At 38.1% G+C, this 19,697-nt stretch overlaps 1 protein-coding gene across 17 annotated transcripts in view; it reads left to right on the top strand.

Annotated features, from left to right (window-relative positions):
• DYNC1I2 (dynein cytoplasmic 1 intermediate chain 2) overlaps positions 1–5,801 on the top strand; it is a 114,152-nt gene extending 108,351 nt beyond the window's left edge. For 11 of the 17 annotated variants that reach the window (XM_060302250.2, XM_060302251.2, XM_030851982.3 and 8 more), the window contains 3 exons: positions 1,433–1,573; positions 3,425–3,550; positions 5,095–5,801. In XM_060302250.2, coding sequence (XP_060158233.1) covers positions 1,433–1,573; positions 3,425–3,550; positions 5,095–5,208 — 381 coding nt within the window. In that variant the 3' untranslated portion in view covers positions 5,209–5,801. The remainder of the gene's footprint in view (positions 1–1,432; positions 1,574–3,424; positions 3,551–5,094) is intronic. The other 6 variants (XM_060302261.2, XM_060302262.2, XM_030852002.3 and 3 more) reach the window with 1 other exon arrangement.
• Positions 5,802–19,697: the final 13,896 nt, after the last annotated feature.

Here is a 19,697-nt window from a genome sequence, read left to right as displayed (position 1 = left end):
TATCCAGTTGTCCGAGCATCATTTGTTGAAAGGCTATTCTTTTCCCATTAGTTGTCATGACACACTTATTAAAGATCTGCCACAATAACTTTGTGTAAGATTTGAGTGAGATCCTTTTTTTGTTGGTTATTGTCTAGTAGTGAAATGAGTTTTTCTCTACATTTAAGAGGAAGGGAATGGCAAGGTTAGCTTTTCTGGTTTCATAGTCTAGGTTAAAGCTCTTCTGGGTTTTTTGCAAAGTGGGTATATATCCCTCTATCTTGTACTTTCTGAAATGTACCTTTTTCCGTTCCTCTCCACCACCTTTATCTGAACCTTCTCTTTGCTTTGTCCCTATTGTGCTGTATTCCACAACTTGGATTCCATTCCTGGCAGTTTCTTTTTGGTGAGACTGTCTTGAAAAGGGAGCTTTGATTTGTTAATTTTGCAAGTTTATCAGGCTCAGACTGCATCATTAGACCTTACTTACACTACACTGGAGTCTGCCTGCAATTATTTATAAATCGGATTCTGTTGAACTCCCTCCCAGTCTCTGCTCCTGCTCTCAGACTGACCCCCACACTGTCCAGTGAGCACCCGCTGTGGACTGTGAGGCTCTTCTGTTCTATTCTCCAGCTGTCAGAAGCCCTCGTGCCTTCCCATACTTCTTCCCGCACAGATGTACTGTGCAGATCTCATAGTAGTCCAAGGTTTGTTTCTACCTGCTTACATTTGGAGCTTTGTCTCCTGATTTTGTTGTAGATGTTGTCTGTGAATCTTTGGTTTTGCTATCCTCATTGCTTTGTCTGGGTTTATGGGGAGATTTAGAGGAGATTCAAAAAGTACACTGCCATTGCTCCCATCTTTCCAGAATCCTCTCATTGAAATGTTTTTAAAGCACATTCTGTTCCTTTTTTTAAATAGTATGGTGTCTACAAGTTAAACAGAAAATGCAATCCAGTCATTGATTTTGTTTTTTAATTAATTTATTTATTTTTGGCTGTGTTGGGTCTTTGTTGCTGCGTGCAGGCTTTCTCTAGTTGCAGTGAGCGGGGGCTCCTCTTCGTTGCGGTGCGCGGGCTTCTCATTGCGGTGGCTTCTCTTGTTACGGAGCATGGGCTCTAGGCGCATGGGCTTCAGTAGTTGTGGCTCGCAGGCTCTAGAGCACAGGCTTAGTAGTTGTGGCACATGGGCTTAGCTGCTTCGCAGCATGTGGGATCTTCCCGGGCCAGTGATCGAACCCATGTCCCCTGCATTAGCAGGCAGATTTTTAACCACTGCGCCACCAGGGAACCCCAGTCATTGATTCTTAGTTCATAACTCCAGGTAATTCTTTAGTGAAACAAATTATAGGAACTTTTTCTAGGCTGAGTTAAGTATCATAAAATGTTATCATACCTGTTGAATGTATGTCATATTTTGACTGTGCTAAAAATCAACTTTTCCCTTTCAGAATAACAAGCCTTTGTACTCATTTGAAGATAATTCAGACTATGTTTATGATGTTATGTGGTCACCCACCCACCCAGCCCTGTTTGCCTGTGTGGATGGCATGGGTAGGCTGGATTTGTGGAATCTCAATAATGACACAGAGGTGAGCAGGAAAATAACAAAAATTGCACTGAAAAATAGAAAATTGGAGATTTATTGAATAATTTGTGAAATTCCTTTTATCCCAAGAAATGTAAAAGGACTCTGTGATTGTAGCTTCATCACAAAGAAACCAAATAAGCTTTGTACCCTAAATAATAAACACCATGCTGTGCAGAACTGAAGGGAGAAATATTGTTGCCAAGAGGACTGGGGCATTTCCTTTTACTTCTAAAAAGCACTATCCTGTCTCTAATGTCCTGACAAAGTCTCATTCATAAGGCAACTGGGATATTTTTGATTCATAGGCTAGAAAGCAGATAGTTTCAGATTGTTGACATATGTTAGCCTTAATTCTGAATTTCTAAATTTTCTCTTAGCCTTGATAGAATTGTATATTATCCATAAATATTAGTCTTAGGCTGACTTATTTGAATGAAGCAAAACGTATTTTGATGACTTGTTCCATGAAACACTGAAAACAGTGTTACTGTTAGTATAAAATTAATATAGAAATCATCAAATTTCCTAACTGCTATACTAAAATGAGTTATTAGGAATGAAATTTAACTGCAGCTATTATTTATGTTTAACCAGGTTTATTTTTACCAATGTGGAGAGGCTTGAAATGTTCTTAGAGTTCTGTACTGCTGTGTGGTGGTAAGAAGTAATGTTAGCAGTTCTGCCAGTAAAAGTTTTTCAGGAGAAAGTCTCTTGGTGCCTTCCCGCACAGCCCACTCTTTCCCACATCTCTTCATATTTCTAGTGGCAAGTGTCCAAAATCCCTTGAAGTAAATTAGTTGGTTATACAGGACAAGGAAATTATATACTGGAAATGTAAGAATTTTAACACTGTGCTAACTCGTGCTGTAGTAGTTTGAAGAGGAACATTAAGATACTGCTAGGGAAAGGTATTGACTGGCTAGATGACTGGACTTGATTATACATTTCTAGTTACTTCGAATGAGACCAATTTTTTTTCTTAATTTGGATTTTCGTGTTAGACATTTGTGGTCACAGTAAAATTTGGATCTTTTCTGTAATTTGCTAACTCAGAGAAAATATCTAAGTTATAATTTTTCTCTTAGAACAATTTTGGCACTATAGAAGTTTAAATTAATCATTTGAGGATGACTCGTGTCAAATAGTAGGATTATTTTTAATCAGATTTCAAAAATTTAAAAATTATTGTGATACTGTTCTGAGTCAAACATTGAAGGTTTGCTCCATGCATGGCAAATAATTTCTTTTTCCTTAGCACAGCAGAGGGTACAGTCAGATTCCAGGGAATGGTGCCACTGTGTTGGTGACATCATCCTGCCCTGCTCCAGACAGTTCATGGGAACAGGGGCTTTGGAAAGACCCATACTCCATCTTTAGTATGAACTGTTTCTGGCAACTGTGGATCAAATCACAGGTTTTAGCTAACAGAGATGCAAGCTACAAAAGTAATTCCTGTCCTCTAAAATTGAACTGTAATGTGTTTATGAGGGCTTTTGAGATGTTTCTTTAAGTGAGGTTTTGGCCATCTGTTTTCAAATGGCTTGACTTCTTAAAGAAGTTTAAAACAACAAAGAATCCTTTATTAAAGAGAAGATCTTTCAAAATGATGTATCCAGTCATGTGAAAATTTCTTATATAAGGACTTAAGTTATTTTCCCAAACCATTTTCAAGGATTGACTATAATGTCCTTCAGAATGTGTCACTGAACAGGAAGAAAGTCGGGAAAATTCTTTATTTTCATCTTTGTTTTTAAAAATGTAGCCAGATTGGAGGAAAGAAGAATTAGTTTTACATGTTTATAGAAATCCTGATGAAACTTTTAACACTGCACTATATTTTAAATGACTTTAGGTGCCAACTGCCAGCATTTCTGTGGAGGGTAATCCTGCTCTTAATCGTGTAAGATGGACCCATTCTGGAAGAGAGATTGCCGTGGGTGATTCTGAAGGACAGATTGTTATATATGATGTGGGAGAGGTATGAGGCTCACTGCCTATAATTTTGACACATCTGTTTAGCTTTCACCGCATTGTAGTGGCAGTATCTTTGTGGCTAAAACTAGTCTTTGAAGTTCATGAATCGATAAAACTTACTTTTCACTATAGAAGCAACTCTTGAGATTAATTTTCTTTCTAAACTGAATGTCCTGTGTCCCCATGCAGCAGATTTTGAGGGTAGTATCATATGTTGGAAGTACTTCAAGCATGCATTGCTGGAAATTAGAAATTCTTCAGGCAGAAGAAATTCAGAGTTATAGTTGGATTTTGGGGCTTTACAGAATTGTTATTAAGATTTTATTTTTCTGTATTCATAGATTTCTTTGGGCCAAGTAGTGGAAATCAAAAGTAGTATCTTTTAAGAGTTATCTGATGACTATGTGAAATGTCAGTCTTGACTCCTTGAGCCTTGTTGCAAATCCATTATTATTGAACCCAACAGGATGACTTGCAGCTCTCTCATCTTTACTGTTTGGGTTGACTGTACACGATGCTCAGGAGTGATTTCCTCATGTTTTAGTGCTGGCTAGCACCTTATTCACTCTTTCTTTTGCTATGCCTTATGATTCCCCATTCTCTCTGGAAACCCCACAGCCTCTAGCAATTAGATCTGGAGGGAGGTAGAGTGAATCATTTAGAACAGCCAGTTGAACTGTCTGCACAGATGGAACTACTCTGTATCTGCACTATCCAACGTGGTAGCCACTGGCCACATTTGGCTATTGAGCACTTAAGATGTGGCTAGAACAACTGAAGAACTGAATTTTTTATTTTATTTAATTTTAAGTAAGTTAAATGTAAATAGTCACATTTGTCTGGTAGCTACCATATTGGTTATCACTGTCCAATCTAGTCTCAAGTCATACGGTAGATTTAGAAGCAGGCATATCCTTTTGCCACACTGAATGTTTTGTGCCCTAATGTGGCATGCCAGATTCCTCAAATATTATAATGACAGCTGTCAAAAATTTTTGGTTATTGGACTGCTTTAGTGAGGCAAAAGCATCACAAGCCTCCTTTCCCCTTTTGCTATTGGTACATCACTAAAGTGGTAAGAAGTAGCATACCTTTTGATGAAGATGGATTAAGATATCAGGAAAGGTTATCTTAGGTTCCAAACAAAAATAAACACTTAGAAGAAACCAGATCTTATGAACCATGCTTCACAAATTATTTATACTAGGAATGGTGCAAGAAGTAAAAATTTTTCAGGACTTCCTGCCCACCAGCAAAATCCATGAGATAGTGCATAGGAGTTATATTTACAGAGCATCATTGTTATTCTCTCTTGCACGGATGATGATAATAGCAAAATCGTTTCTGAGGCTGTCAAAACACACTTCCCAAACACTATCTTTTGTTTTGAAATGTTATAAATCATTGGTATAGTCTCTGTAATTATGGAAAGGCCATTCAGGTCAATTATTACTTTTTAATGGGAAAAGTATTTGAAAACACTGAATAATAGTAGGTAAGATGATCTTTTATTTCAGTGTACATAAAACATTGTATTTCTTTTAACAGCAGATTGCTGTCCCCCGAAATGATGAATGGGCACGGTTTGGCCGAACACTTGCAGAAATTAACGCAAACCGAGCGGATGCAGAGGAGGAAGCAGCTGCCCGAATACCTGCTTAGCTCCTGAAAAGGGAATATGTAGCTGTAGTGGATTTGGGGAAGACTCTTAAGTAGATCCTAGAACTATTTGCATGCTTCTGTCTAAATGATAATTAAAAGGAAATTTCGTGGATTAAACTGTGGATTTAATGCAGCAAGCAAATCTTACAAAGTCCTTTTTTATATAACATGCATCTTGTTTTGGATTTGTGTCATTTTTAATGCAGCTGATTGACTTTACAGAATGCAGCCTTTTCTGAATTCTTATACACAGGTGTATATTTGGTATTCTTTTGAAGTCTTTTCAGCTTATAACACTATATACAGTTATTTCTAAAGCACAGATTAAGTAAGTTCTACATATTTTTAAATAATCACAATTCCCTGTTATACTGATAATGTTCTCACTAACCATAATATGTAGGAACATTGTTTATTCTTAGCCATAGCATGAATACATCTATCCAGTTCCATTCTGATATTCTTTTTTTCTTTATAATTCATGTGATAACAATCTATAAATAAACACAAATATGCTTTAACTTTTCAAATTTTCATTTTGATTTACTCCTTGCAATTAAAATTTTATTAAATTCTGCTGCTTTTATAAAGTATCTTTTTTTCATCTCTTTCTTTAAGCTCCTGTTGTAAGCAGCCACCTCAAACCTCATAAAGCTTTGTGCCTTAAATATACCATATAGTATACTGTAGATCTCCCAGTGCATTATGAGCTGATGTCTAGATAATTGATGTCAGTGACAAAATTTTTCCTAGGTTAATTTTTGTTTTAATCCCTTTTTTCTTTCCATCTAAGATAATTTAAAGAATAAACAGAAAGCTGCCTATTATTTTCACTGATTGAGATTATATGTGAGCCCTCTGAGACTGAAACCTCCTTTGAGAGAAATTGATTTTGTGGTTGCAGTAGCCATGAAGGAAAGTGCTCAAATGAATTTTGTCATTGAATCAACTCCACATCTTGAGATCTGTTACTACAACCCTATCTTATAAGCCTGAAAGGTAAGTGGCAGATATCTAAGAATTTGTGTTGCAGTCAACCTGTTTCAGGACTAGAGAAAAGGATTATGCTCAGATACTGAATTTATCCACTTTAAATTGTCCATTTCCTTGATCCTGACCTTTTGTCTTTCCAAAGTTTAACTGTCATTTATTCAACAACATGAACTAGGAAGGAAGAGTAGATGCCAGATTTTGAACATTTTTGTTTGGTTTGATTTTCTTAAACAAAGATCTGTTGGGAAATGAATTTTTAAGTAATTTATTCTTAACTATGAGTATTGTATAGTGTGAGGAATAATTGACCTGGAATATTAGACCCAAATTCTAATTCTAGCTCTGGCACTCATGGGAAGTGTGATTTTAGCCAACCAAGTCTTTCCATCTGACTTCTTTATTATCTAGGAATTAAGTTAGGATTAGATGATTTCTAAATTTCCTTCCAGCTCTAAAATTATTGATTGTAATTACTTCAGGCAGTTCTCTATTTTTATATATTCAGTTTTCATAAGTTGACACCTCATAATTGCCTATTATATACCAAAGATTTTTTTTAATATCAGCAGGCAAATAAATAAGTTATCTCATGGTGGTAATGTCTGTGAGTCAAAAATTCAATTTAGCAGGGTCACACTGTCTTAGTATAGAATTCATGTAATCACTAAAATAGTTATTGCATTCTTGCCCACCATTTATATAAATGACTAGGAAAAGAGAAAACATAATTATGATTAAGGTTGGAAATCACGAGATGTGGCAAATCCAGCTGCTCATGGGATTCAAGTTGATGTATCCAATTGTGAAAGAATAAAATTGGTAAGTGTTTGTAAAATACTTCTCACCTAAGAGTTTTTGCTTTTTGGAAACAACTTTCCCTCCCCTCCCCAAAAATGCAGTGTGGACCTTTATCTTTGCCCATTTAACTTTAGTCTACATTTTTAAGAACACGTGAATTTAATGTGAGGAATTGCCTTTTAAAAGTTGACTATGTAATAGCAAAAAAGAAAGTACTGAGGCTGTCAATATTGATATGAAATCTTCTGACAGATTAAGCTGACTAGAAAAGTGTTGCAGCTCTTCACTCTTTTAGAAATGAAAACCTTATAATTTAAAAAAATATCCACTTACAGAAATTGTACCTTATTTGTTACCGGTTATAGTTTTTTTCTGAGTGGGAAACAAGCCATAGCTTTCTAGCTAATTTCTTGTTTTGTGTTTATTGTTTGGTTGTTTTCTTTTTGAATGAGAAGTTAAAGATTATTGGTTACCCTCGTTTGTGTAGAGGAAGAATACTTAGTTTTGCAGACAATAATTAACTTGCAGTAAACCTCAGAAATAACCATTGTTTGGTATCATTTAAGCCAAAAAATTAAAATTCATTGGTAGAAGCCATCTTCTGGTTTATTGATCCAGTTCCCTACAAAGTTTAGAAAATCTCTAGATATAAAATATTGTTGCAATGATGCTGAGATATTGCATATTGAAGGAATGGATGACTTAAAATTTCGGAGGAGGAACTAAAGGAAAGTAGTGTTAGGGATGGTCCTTGTCTTTCAATATTGTAAGAGCGTTGATTCATTCTGTTCTGTGCTAGTACTGATAGACTGTAACCTCTACCACTTGGACCACATGGAAAGGAAGGTGCTTGAATGAGTGAATGAAAATCTGTGAAGTGTACAATTTTTCATCTTTCCATTTTGTCGGACAATGCTTTTTAAATGTCTTTCCCACAATCCTGGTATTTCAACATTGGCATTGTGATATTTTATAATTAGAAAATGGTGTACAATTAAGTACATTGGAGAGAATGGAGCTCTGATTATAGCTTCAGCTGCTCAGTGGCTGTGAGAACCAAGCTGTTTCAAACATGACATAGTGCCCCAGGTGGTGGTATTATGTCTGAATCTTGGGCATAAGTCTAGGTAAAAAGCCATCGGCTTTGCCTCATTTGATGGTTTAGTGATGGGATTCCCATTGAGATTTCCCCCCACACACACCCCGCCCCAAGATAGAGGCAAGAAACGAGTTCTTGCTTTCCTGCTATTATCTTGCTGATTACTAGGCAACTAGGGACCTTACAAGTTTGGGAAAAATACCTGGGAATCTCTCTCTTTTTTTTTTTGGTTACAAGGCATTTGGGGTCTTAGTTCCCCGACAGGGATCGAACCCACGCCCCGTGCATTGGAGGCACGGAGTCATAACCACTGGACTGCCAGGGAAGTCCCAGTGGCAATCTTATTTTTGATTCATTAAAAAATGCTAGGAAATTATTTACTTAGAGATCTGGTTTACAGGTTCTGGGGGCCTCTAGTGCTACCAAAGAATAGAAGAGTTACCCCAAAGGCAAGAAGAAAAGAACAGCCATGTTCATTATTTCTTTTGAAGTAGAGGATTACAATTAACATTCTTTTAACTAATCAATTTTAATGCCTTAAGAAGGTAATAATTGGCTTGCACTTAATATATTATAATTTTTAAATCCTTTTCACGTATAAGAAACACGTTTTAGAGAAAGATCCTACAATCCTAACCAGAATGCCAACTGGAAGACTTTGAATAGTCATCACATTGTAATGCTTTTCTCAATAGGACAGTGCTCTCAGACCTTTTCTTGGAATTTAGATGTACAGATTCTCTTTCTGCCTGCCATGTTCACAGTCCCCAAACTTCTTAAAGTTCAAATGGATTTCTGGTATTTAAGTTTTCAGTATGTAGCTTCCAGCCACTGATAGTTTGAACATAGCCAATCAGCAATCTTTTACAAACTTTTCTAAAATTACAGTATTTTGTGTTGTTAGTTTCATAGCAGGAATCTCAGTTTTGGCTTCTTAATATTCCATTACCAGTTCCCAGTCAGAGGATGGAATCAGCTTGCACTCAGGTAAGCTTTCAGAAAAGTCTGTTTCACTTTGTGAGGTCGTTTATTCAGGTCTGTGGTAATGTATTATCCTGCTTCTCTTGTAATGCACTTGATTTGGTTGGAAAGCTGTGGGGCAGTGATTGTGTAGGTGTGGAACACACCCACGTGGTGCTGAACATGCTGAGACCCGACTCTGTGACTCCGGAAATCAGTGTACCACCAGTAAGGCTTTGATGGCGAGTAATTTTATCTTTTGTGAACTTTTGTAGTAGATTTAAAAAAAAATTTTTTTCTGAACAAATAGAAATGCTTTGGATCAAAATCTTTTATACTTAAGGGTGGCTTGGTATATGGAAAAAAAGAATACTGGGCTCAAAGGTCCCAAGTTCTATTTCTGAAACTCCCCATTACCAGTAATATCACCTGGGACAAGGATCAGTATTCTCATGTTAAGTGATGAAAATATTTGCTTTCTGTGAAGGTTACATGAGATATATGTGAAGACTTGTATATTACGAAGTACCAAACAAATAAGGGATTTTTTTTTTTTTTTTAAGAATATAAGAATGGAGAGAGACCATTTTATGTAGCCATCTGTGCAGTGTAACAAGAGCTAATCTAAGGATTAGGTGGCTTGGTGTTCAAGAAAAAATTTTTTTAATTTTAAGAAATCACGTCAGAACTTGAACTCTCAGATGTTTAGGAGTAGAAGTGAACTGAGGGAGAAATATTAATTGTCCTTAATAATACTTTTCCTAGGAGTACTTTCTCTTACTGCACTCTATGGTAGAATTACAAATTATGCTAGTAGAAAAAAATGACCCACTCAGTTTCCAGTTGATACTCAGCTCTTGCTCTTACGTTAGTTACATAACTAACATATCTGGAGCCTTAGAAAAGGGGAGGTGGAACCCCTTTTTCAAATCAATGAGAAAACAAACTTGATCCAGCTACATAGTAGTAGAACTGGAATCAGTCACTTCCACGAAAATCTGGGGAACAGTAGTTACTCAACTATTACAACTTATGAAGTACCCATCTGTCTTCCCTAGGGTCAGTCTCCTTGGAAATAAAACAGGCTCATTTTAGGAAGATGGTCACTAGAAAGAGGAGCTTCGGTCCTTGAGGATCTGTGTTTGGTTGCCAGGCGTAGAGGAAGCCCTAAAATTAGTCCTGCAGGAATAGCTTTTCTCTAACTCATATCTAGATTAGTAGATCTCTGCTGTCCCATTGTATCCAAAATATGATTTCCAGAAATAAGTCAAAACCTGACTTGTTAATGAATACTAATTGAGCAAGAAACTTGGTAAAATGACTAGGCCCTTCTTTTTTTTTTAATACATTTATTTATATTTTATTTATTTATTTTTGGCTGTGTTGGGCCCGTTGCTGTGCACGGGCTTTCTCTAGTTGCGCCGAGCAGGAGCTACTCTTCGTTGCAGTGCACGGGCTTCTTATTGTGGGGACTTCTCTTGTTGCGGAGCACAGGCTCTAGGTGCGCAGGCTTCAGTAGTTGTGGCTCGGCATCTAGAGTGCAGGCTCAGTAGTTGTGGTGCACGGGCTTAGTTGTTCCACGGCATGTGGGATCTTCCCGGACCAGGGATCGAACCCGTGTCCCTTACGTTGGCAGGTGGATTCTTAACCACTGCGCCACTAGGGAAGTCCCAACTAGGCCCTTCTTAATGGGCCTCATTTCTAGTAATGTTTGATACACTCCTGAATTTGTCAGTACATTGAGGGTCATTAGATGGATTTGGAGGACCCTTCATCTTCCAAGGCAAAAGAAATGGCCTTAGCCCTTCGGAAACTGGGGAGCTTAAGGAGAATTTGTATCAGGTGAGAAAAAGGACTTTTGTATTTTGTGCTGAAAATCAGATAAGGAGTACAGTGTGATTAGTAGAAGGTTACCCTTGGGTTTTCCTGCTCCTTATTTTAGGCAAGTCCTTCATTTCTCTAGGCCTTCATCAACTGTTGTAAAATGGATGCTGCTATCATATCAGTGTTACATGAGAATAACTAGACTAATACATCCACATAGATCAAAAGCCCTAAAAGGCTAATTGAATATCAAGATATTGTGCTTTAGTTGGAATTATGTCAACTGGGAGGAAACAACTGACTACTAAATCCTAATGTTCGGTTTGTAGATAAACCCCTTCAAAACATGGGGGTGCTGAGGTTGTATTTCTAGTTCAAAGTATCTTAGACTTAGAGTCAACTTGTGTTGAAACTCAGTTAACCATACCTTTGAGCAAATGGCTTCATCTCTGTAAGCTTATTTCCACATCTACCACTTCACAGGGCTGTTATGGAAATAACCCAGAATATGTGTGAAAATGAAGCACTGTACAAATATGAGGCATTGCTATAATGAGAGGTGATGATACCTTTCAACAGGTTCACTCACTGCTGCTCTTCAGTAGCTCCTACAAGTTTATAGGCTCTATCTCTTGGCTGTTAGAGGTTAAAAACAAGCTTTTACAAATTCAGAGATCTCTGCTGACACTTATGCTTTACCACAAAAGGCTTGACCAGTTAGGATTCCTGTCTAATCTTTTTTTTTTTTTTTTTTTTTTATAAATTTATTTATTTATTTTTAATTTTTGGCTGTGTTGCGTCTTTGTTGCTGTGCGCGGGCTTTCTCTAGTTGCAGTAAGCAGGGGCTACTCTTCACTGCGGTGTGCAGGCTTCTCATTGTCGTGGCTTCTCCTGTTTCGGAGCTCGGGCTCTAGGTGCACAAGCTTCAGTAGTTAGGGCACGTGGGCTCAGTAGTTGTGGCCTGCGGGCTCTAGAGTGCAGGCTCAGTAGTTGTGGCACACGGGCTTAGTTGCTCCGCGGCATGTGGGATCTTCCCGGACCAGGGCTCGAACCCGTGTCCCTTGCATTGGCAGGCAGATTCTTAACCACTGCGCCACCAGGGAAGCCCTCCTGTCTAATCTTATCTTAGCTTTTTTTTTTTTTCTTCTGCTTCCTCTACTGAGAAAGACCACAAAACCAGTATGAAATAAGTTTCAAAGGAATAGGATTGGAAAGATGTACTCAAAGATCTTATACCAACACTTTATATGTAATGGAAGTGTATGTCTCTTGTTTCCAGAGTTTGTTTCTTCTGCCTTATAAACTCTGGCCTTAGTACATTCTGACCATGTATTAATAACTGGTAGCACTTATTGAGCATTTGCTACATGATTATACACACACACACACACACATATACATACACATACACACTCGCACACACACAGTCTCATCCTATCTCCCCTATAATGTGGGAACTACTGTGATTACTAAGTTAAAAAACAGAAACTAATTTGAACCCAATTTCTATGGTGTAAATGCTTCCACCATGGCCAATAGCAGACTACCAATGTGATGTCACTGAACATGGATTTGGGAAGATAAACATATAATGGGCTCTCATTGAGCTGGTGCAAACCAGGTCCAGCATATTGTCACTGTGCTTAGGGACATTAATTGACTCACAATCTAGGAACTGCACCTAAGCAGTCTGATGATACAGTTGTGTTCTTAAACACTATACTACACTGCCTTTATGATCTTAGTCAACAAGTCAGTTTTTTACTCAGATAAGCCTACATACAGTGCCACAGGCTTAGAAGACCATAAGGTGTTGTAACTCTGTAAGAAACAGAGGAATTAGGATTAGTCTTCTGGCTTCTAGGAACCTACAAAGTGATTCTAGAACTTTCTGTTGTCCTGGTTGACTCAAACTTCAGGAAGAAACAGATTAGATATGGAATGTAAGTGTCCACTGGCTAACGAAGATGGTGGTAGCTGTAAGTGACTTAACCTACAACTGATCAGGACTTCCTTGTGACATCTCTATTAACAAGGACTCTGCCTGAAATCCACTTAGCAATCACTACCTTTCTCCTTCCTAGGTCCTCTCCTCCCCTAACATTTTCAGGGCCTGAGGCAATAGGTGAAAATATTTTTATGTAATAAAATCAAGCTAACAAGATATTAAATTATGTTCACAACAACATGCACAGACAGCTTGGCTTTCAGAATTTTCAGACTTCTCAGAATTCCATGTCAGAAGGTAGCAGCCAGGAGACAGCCAGCCCACAGCCCATTCCTCTCCTCTTCCACCGCTCCATCTCTTACGAGCCACTAAGGAACATTTGTAGATTCTTCAGCCTACATGCCTAAGTTTTATCCCCCTGCAAATAGCCACCTCTTGGCCACCGTTAGATATTAGGGTGCGATTTTGGGAAAATGGGCCTGACTGAAGAGGCTCATGCAGGCCATGGAAGCTGAGCTGTCTAGGCAGGAAATTTGAATCCCGGGTGCCTTGAACATGACCTTGAATGGAACGAAATGGGCTCCATATGGTCATATCCTATTGGCCCTGCAGATGGGGACACAGCTACAGGAGGGCCTAGACGTAGAATTCTTGATTTAAGAGGCCCTCTCAAATGAGGCAGCTAAAGGCAGTGCTGGGCCTTTTCCTAAAGTCGACAGAGTAGGTTTTTAAAAATTTATTTTTATTGAGGTATAATTAACATATAAATTGTGTAAGTTTAAGGTGTACAATGTGTTGATTTGATATGTTTATATATTGCAATACATAAATAGGTGTAGCATGATACAGGTGTAGCATTAGCTACATGTTGTCACAAATGGCAGGATTTCCTCCTTTCTCATGGCTGAATGATACTCCATTGTGTGTGTGTGTGTGTGTGTGTGTGTGTGTGTATAAAGCTATATATATAGAAACTATATATATATATATATATATATATATAAGATAATATATATGTTATCCATTCATCTGTTGATGGACATTTAGGTTGTTTCCATCTCTTGGCTATTGTGAATAATGCAGCAGTAAACATAGGAGTGTATATGTCTCTTCAATGTCCTGTTTTCATTTCTCTGGATATATACCCAGAGGTGGAATTGCTGGGTCGTATGGTAGTTCTATTTTTAACTTTTTGAGGAATTGTTGTAGTGTTTTCTATAGTAGCTGTACCAATTTATGTTCCCACCAACAGTGTACAAGGGTTCCCTCACCCTCACATGCTCACAACACTTTTGTCTTTTTTTTTCATAAATTAATTTATTTTTGGCTGCGTTGGGTCTTCGTTGCTACATGCGGGCTTTTTCTAGTTGTGGCAAGCGGGGGCTACTCTTCGTTACAGTGCGTGGACTTCTTATTGCGGTCGCTTCTCTTGTTGCAGAGCACGGGCTCTAGGCACGTGGGCTTCAGTAGTTGTGGCATGCGGGCTTCGGTAGTTGTGGCTTGCGGGCTCTAGAGTGCAGGCTCAGTAGTTGTGGCGCATGGGCTTAGTTGCTCCGTGGCATGTGGGATCTTCCTGGACCAGGGCTCAAACTCATGTCCCCTGCATTGGCAGGCAGACTCCTAACCACTGTGCCACCAGGGAAGTCCCTCTTTTGTCTTCTTGATGACACCCATTCTAACAGGTATGAGGTTTTGATTTGCATTTCCCTGATGATTAGTGATGTTGAGCACCTTGTCATGTACCTGTTGTCCATCTGGATATCTTCTTTGGAAAAGTGTGTATTTGGTTCCTACATCCATTTTTTAGTCAGATTATTTGAGTTTTTGTTATTAAGTTGTATGATTTCTTTATATTTTTTGGATATTAATCTCTTATTTGATATATGGTTTGCAAACACTGTCTCCCATTCCATAGGTTGCCTTTTTTTTTTCTTTGATATTTTGCTGTGCAGAAACTTTTTAGTTTGATGTAGTCCCACTTGTTGATTTTTCTTTTGTTGCTTGTGCTTTTGGTGTCATGTCCAAAATATTGCACAGATCATTATCAAGAAGCTTCTTCTGTATGTTTTCTTCTAGGAGTTTTATGGTGTCAGGTCTTCTTTTTAAGTCTTTAATCTATTTTGAGTTAATTTTTGTGAGTGGTGTAAGATAGGGGTCCAATTTCATTTTTCTGCATGTGGTTATCCAGTTTTCCCAACACCATTTGTTGAAGAGACTGTTCTTTCCCCCCTCAGTGTCCTTGGCTCCCTTGTCAAATATTAGGTGACTGTTTATGCAGGGGGTTATTTCTGGGCTCTCTATTCTTTTCCGTTGTACCATACTGTTTTAATTACTATAGCTTTGTAGTATAGTTTGAAATCAGGACGTGTAATGCCTCTGGCTTTTTTCTTTCTCAGGATTGCTTTGGCTCTTTGGGGTCTTTTTTGATCCCATATGAACATTAGGATCGTTTCTTCTATTTCTGTGAAAAATGCCATGGGAATTTTGATAGGAATTGCATTGAATCTATAGATGGGTTTGGGTAATATGGACATTTTAACAGTATTAATTCTTCCAATTTGTGAGCACAGAATATCTTTCCATTTGTTTTGTGACTTTTTCAATTTCTTTCATCAACGTCCTGTAGTTTTCATTGTACAGATCTCTCACTTCCTTTGTTAAATTTATTCCTAAATGTTTTATTGTTTTTGATGCTATTGTAAATGGGATAATTTTATTTCTTTTCAATTGTTTTCTTCCTGGTATATATAAATGCAACTGATTCCGTATGTTGATTTTATATCCGTATATCCTGCAACTTTGAGCCTGTGTGTCCTTCAAGCTGAACTGAGTCTCTTGTAGGCAGCATATAGTTGGATCTTTTTTTTTTTCCAATCCATCTAGCTACTTTGTACCTCTTGTTTGGTGAATTCAATCCATTTATATTTAGCATTATTGATATGTAAAGGCTTACTAATGCCATCTTATTCTTTGTTTTCTGATTGTTTTGTATTTCCACTAATAGCCTAATGGGGGTTTCTTTGTATGTTACAATCTTTTTTTCCTGGCTCCTTTTCTGATTTTTGACAGATTCATTATAATGTCTTAAAGAAGGTCTTTTTCCATTGAGATCATAGGGTGACCTGTTAGCTTCATGAACTTGGATATCCAAATCTCTCCCCAGGTTTCTGCTCAACTATCATTTCTTTAAATAAATTTTCTCTCCCCTTCTTCCTCTCTACTGCTTCTGGAACATTGATTATTCATATATTTGTTCTTTTGATGGAATCTTATAGATAACAGTGGCTTTCTTTACTGTTTTGATTCATTTATCTTTGTTCTGCTCTATTATTTCAAAATTCCTGTCCTCTAGGTCACGTATCCTGTCTTCCATTTGCTTCACTCTGCTGCAGATGCTCTCTGTTGCATTTTTCATTTCTTTTATTGAATTCCTCCAGCTCCAGAATTTAGTTCTTTTTTATAATATCTATCCCTTGGGTAAATATCTCATCTTGTTCTTGTACCTCTTTTCCGGATTTGACTGAATTTTCTTGTAATTGAATTTCTTCAAAACAGCTATTTTGAGTTATCAGCTAGATCACAAAATTCCATACCTTTGAGCTTAGTTATTGGAAAATTATTCTTTTGGTGATGACATGTTTCCTTGATTTTTCATGTTCCTTATAGTTTGGTACTGCTGCTTTCACATTTGAAGTAGCTGACATCTTAGTTAAATCTTTACTGTTTGGCTTCAGATGGGGGGTATACTGTTATTTGGAGCTGTTATATCTGGAGATTTCTTTGCCTTTGTATAGGAATACCTGCTGCACTCTTCTTGCCCCCTCTTGTGGCAGAATTCTTAAGCTTTATTTTTTTAAACTCTTTATTGGAGTATAATTGCTTTACAATGGTGTGTTCATTTCTGCTTTATAACAAAATGAATCAGCTATACATATATATCCCCATATCTCCTCCCTCTTGCATCTCCCTCCCACCCTCCCTGTCCCACCCCTCTTGGTGGTCACAAAAGCACTGAGCTGATCACCCTGTGCTATGTGGCTGCTTCCCACTAGCTATCTGTTTTACATTTGGTAGTGTATATATGTCCATGCCACTCTCTTACTTCGTACCAGCTTACCTTTTCCCCTCCCTGTGTCCTCAAGTCCATTCTCTACATCTGTGTCATTATTCCTGTCCTGCCCCTAGGTTCTTCATAACCATTTTTTTTTTTTAGATTCCATATATATGTGTTAGCATACAGTATTTGTTTTTCTCTTTCTGACTTACTTCACTCTGTGTGACAGACTCTAGGTCCATCCACCTCACTAAAACTAACTCAATTTCGTTTCTTTTTATGGCTGAGTAATATTCCATTGTATATATGTGCCACATCTTCTTTATACATTCATCTGTCAATGGACACTTAGGTTGCTTCCATGTCCTGGCTATTGTAAATAGTGCTGCAATGAACATTGTGGTACATGTCTCTTTTTGAATTATGGTTTTCTTAGGGTATTTGCCCAGGAGTGGGATTGCTGGGTCATAAGGTAGTTCTATTTTTAGTTTTTTAAGGAACCTCCATACTGTTCTCCATAGTGGCTGTATCAATTTACATTCCCACCAGCAGTGCAAGAGGGTTCCCTTTTCTCCACACCCTCTCCAGCACTTATTGTTTGTAGATTTTTTGATGATGGCCATTCTGATGAGGTGATACCTCATTGTAGTCTTGATTTGCATTTCTCTAATGATTAGTGATATTGAGCATTCTTTCATGTGTTTGTTGGCTATCTGTATATCTTCTTTGGAGAAATGTCTATTTAGGTCTGCCCATTTCTGGATTCGGTTGTTTGTTTTTTTGATATTGAGCTGCACGAGCTGCTTGTAAATTTTGGAGAGTAGTCCTTTGTCAGTTGCTTCATTTGCAAATATTTTCTCCCATTCTGAGGGTTGTCTTTTCATCTTGTTTATGTTTTTCTTTGCTGTGCAGAAGCTTTTAAGTTTCATTAGGTCCCATTTGTTTATTTTTGTTTTTATTTCCATTAGGAGGTGGGTCAAAAGGAATCTTGCTGTGATTTATGTCACAGTGTTCTGCCTATGTTTTCCTCTAAGAGTTTTATAATGTCTGGCCTTACATTTAGGTCTTTAATCCATTTTGAATTTATTTTTGTGTATGGTGTTAGGAAATGTTCTAATGTCATTCTTTTACATGGAGCTGTCCAGTTTTCCCGGCACCACTTATTGAAGAGGCTGGCTTTTCTCCAGTGTATATTCTTGCCTCATTTTTCAAAGATAAGGTGACCATATGTGTGTGGGTTTATCTCTGGTCTTTCTATCCTGTTCCATTGATCTATATTTCTGTTTTTGTGCCAGTACCATACTGTCTTGATTACTGTAGCTTTGAGTATAGTCTGAAGTCAGGGAGCCTGATTCCTCCAGCTCCGTTTTTCTTTCTCAAGATTGCTTTGGCTATTCGGGGTATTTTGTGTTTCCATACAAATTGTGACATTTTTTTGTTCTAGTTCTGTGAAAAATGCCATTGGTAATTTGTTAGAGATTGCATTGAATCTGTAGATTGCTTTGGGTAGTATAGTCATTTTCACAGTGTTGATTCTTCCAATCCAAGAACATGGTGTCTCTCTCCATCTGTTTGTATCATCTTTAATTTCCTTCATCAGTGTCTTATAGTTTTCTGCATACAGGTCTTTTGTCTCCTTAGGTAGGTTAGAATTCTTAAGCGTTTATGTCTTCTCGGGTTCTGACCACTCACCAGACTGGCTGCCAGAAGTCTCGTTTTCCAGAAGGTGGCGCTATACCTCAAGTTTGTGGTTTCTCCCTTGCCCACCTATCCTGGTCTTTTTTTCTGATAGTGTTCACTGGACTTGCTCTTGCACCTGCACCCCAAGAGTGCATAAGGAGCTGACCACAGAGTGGGGGAGGTATGAGTTTAGCACCTGGGGCATTGGGGATGCCCATGGATCCGGTAGGGTGATCCTTGGGTGAGGCACTCCCTGAGGCTTGTGGGTAGACTTCCTGCTAAAGTCCTGAATGCTGTCAGCAGAAACTGCATTCCTTTAATGCCTTTTGATTTTCTTATCTGCCTCTTTCCTGCTAACCCCCTAGTCATAGAGGTCCTGCCTCAGTACTTTGGGTACTGCTGGAGAGAAACAGGTTTCTCCTGCTGTGTTCTACATCACTGGGGTAGTTGGGCACTCACTCACTGCTCCCTTTTTTCCCAACAGAGGTTGCCACTGCTGGATAGTTCAGCCCCTTTTGCAGTGTTGCCTCGGAGGTGGGGGGCAGCACTGGGAAAGTCCCTCAAACTGTCAACGAGACTTGGGTTTTTTTAGGTCTGAAATCTCTGATGGTGGGCTGAAATCTCCCCTTGGAAAGTCTGGATTTCTGTAAATTTTCTCGTAACCATGTGTATCTGCCCAGGTCAGCACTCTCCAGGGTTTTTTTCTGACTAACTAGACAAGAGGGTTTGGGACACTGTTGCTTGTTCCACAGCCCGTTACTGGATTAACAGGTCAGTGAGACTCCTTTTGGGTCCCTTGACATATGGTGCTTGTTCCCACAGCAGTGCTTTTGTTTGTGGATGGATGTCTAATTCATTGTTTAAATGGGAGGGACAAAAAAGGAATGTCTTACTCTGCCATGATGCTGACCAACTGAGTAGTTTTTAAGATAGTTCTATTGTCTCTAATCCCTCCTTCATTGCAAATAAAATTGGTTATTACTGAATACTATTTTATGACCCCAAGAGTGTTCACTGCTAGGATATGCTTTTGAGTATCAGTAGGTTCATCACAAAATTGTGCATACTAGGAAGCAGAGTAAACAGCTGATATTTCAGTAATTCCTTGTAAATAATACTTTTTGTGAATGGCT

Source organism: Globicephala melas, chromosome 7, assembly GCF_963455315.2.
Source record: "Globicephala melas chromosome 7, mGloMel1.2, whole genome shotgun sequence".
In the NCBI taxonomy this organism is placed as follows: Eukaryota; Metazoa; Chordata; class Mammalia; order Artiodactyla; family Delphinidae; genus Globicephala; species Globicephala melas.
The sequence above is the reverse complement of the archived record's forward strand: the minus strand, read 5'-3'. Positions and strand labels throughout refer to the sequence as shown.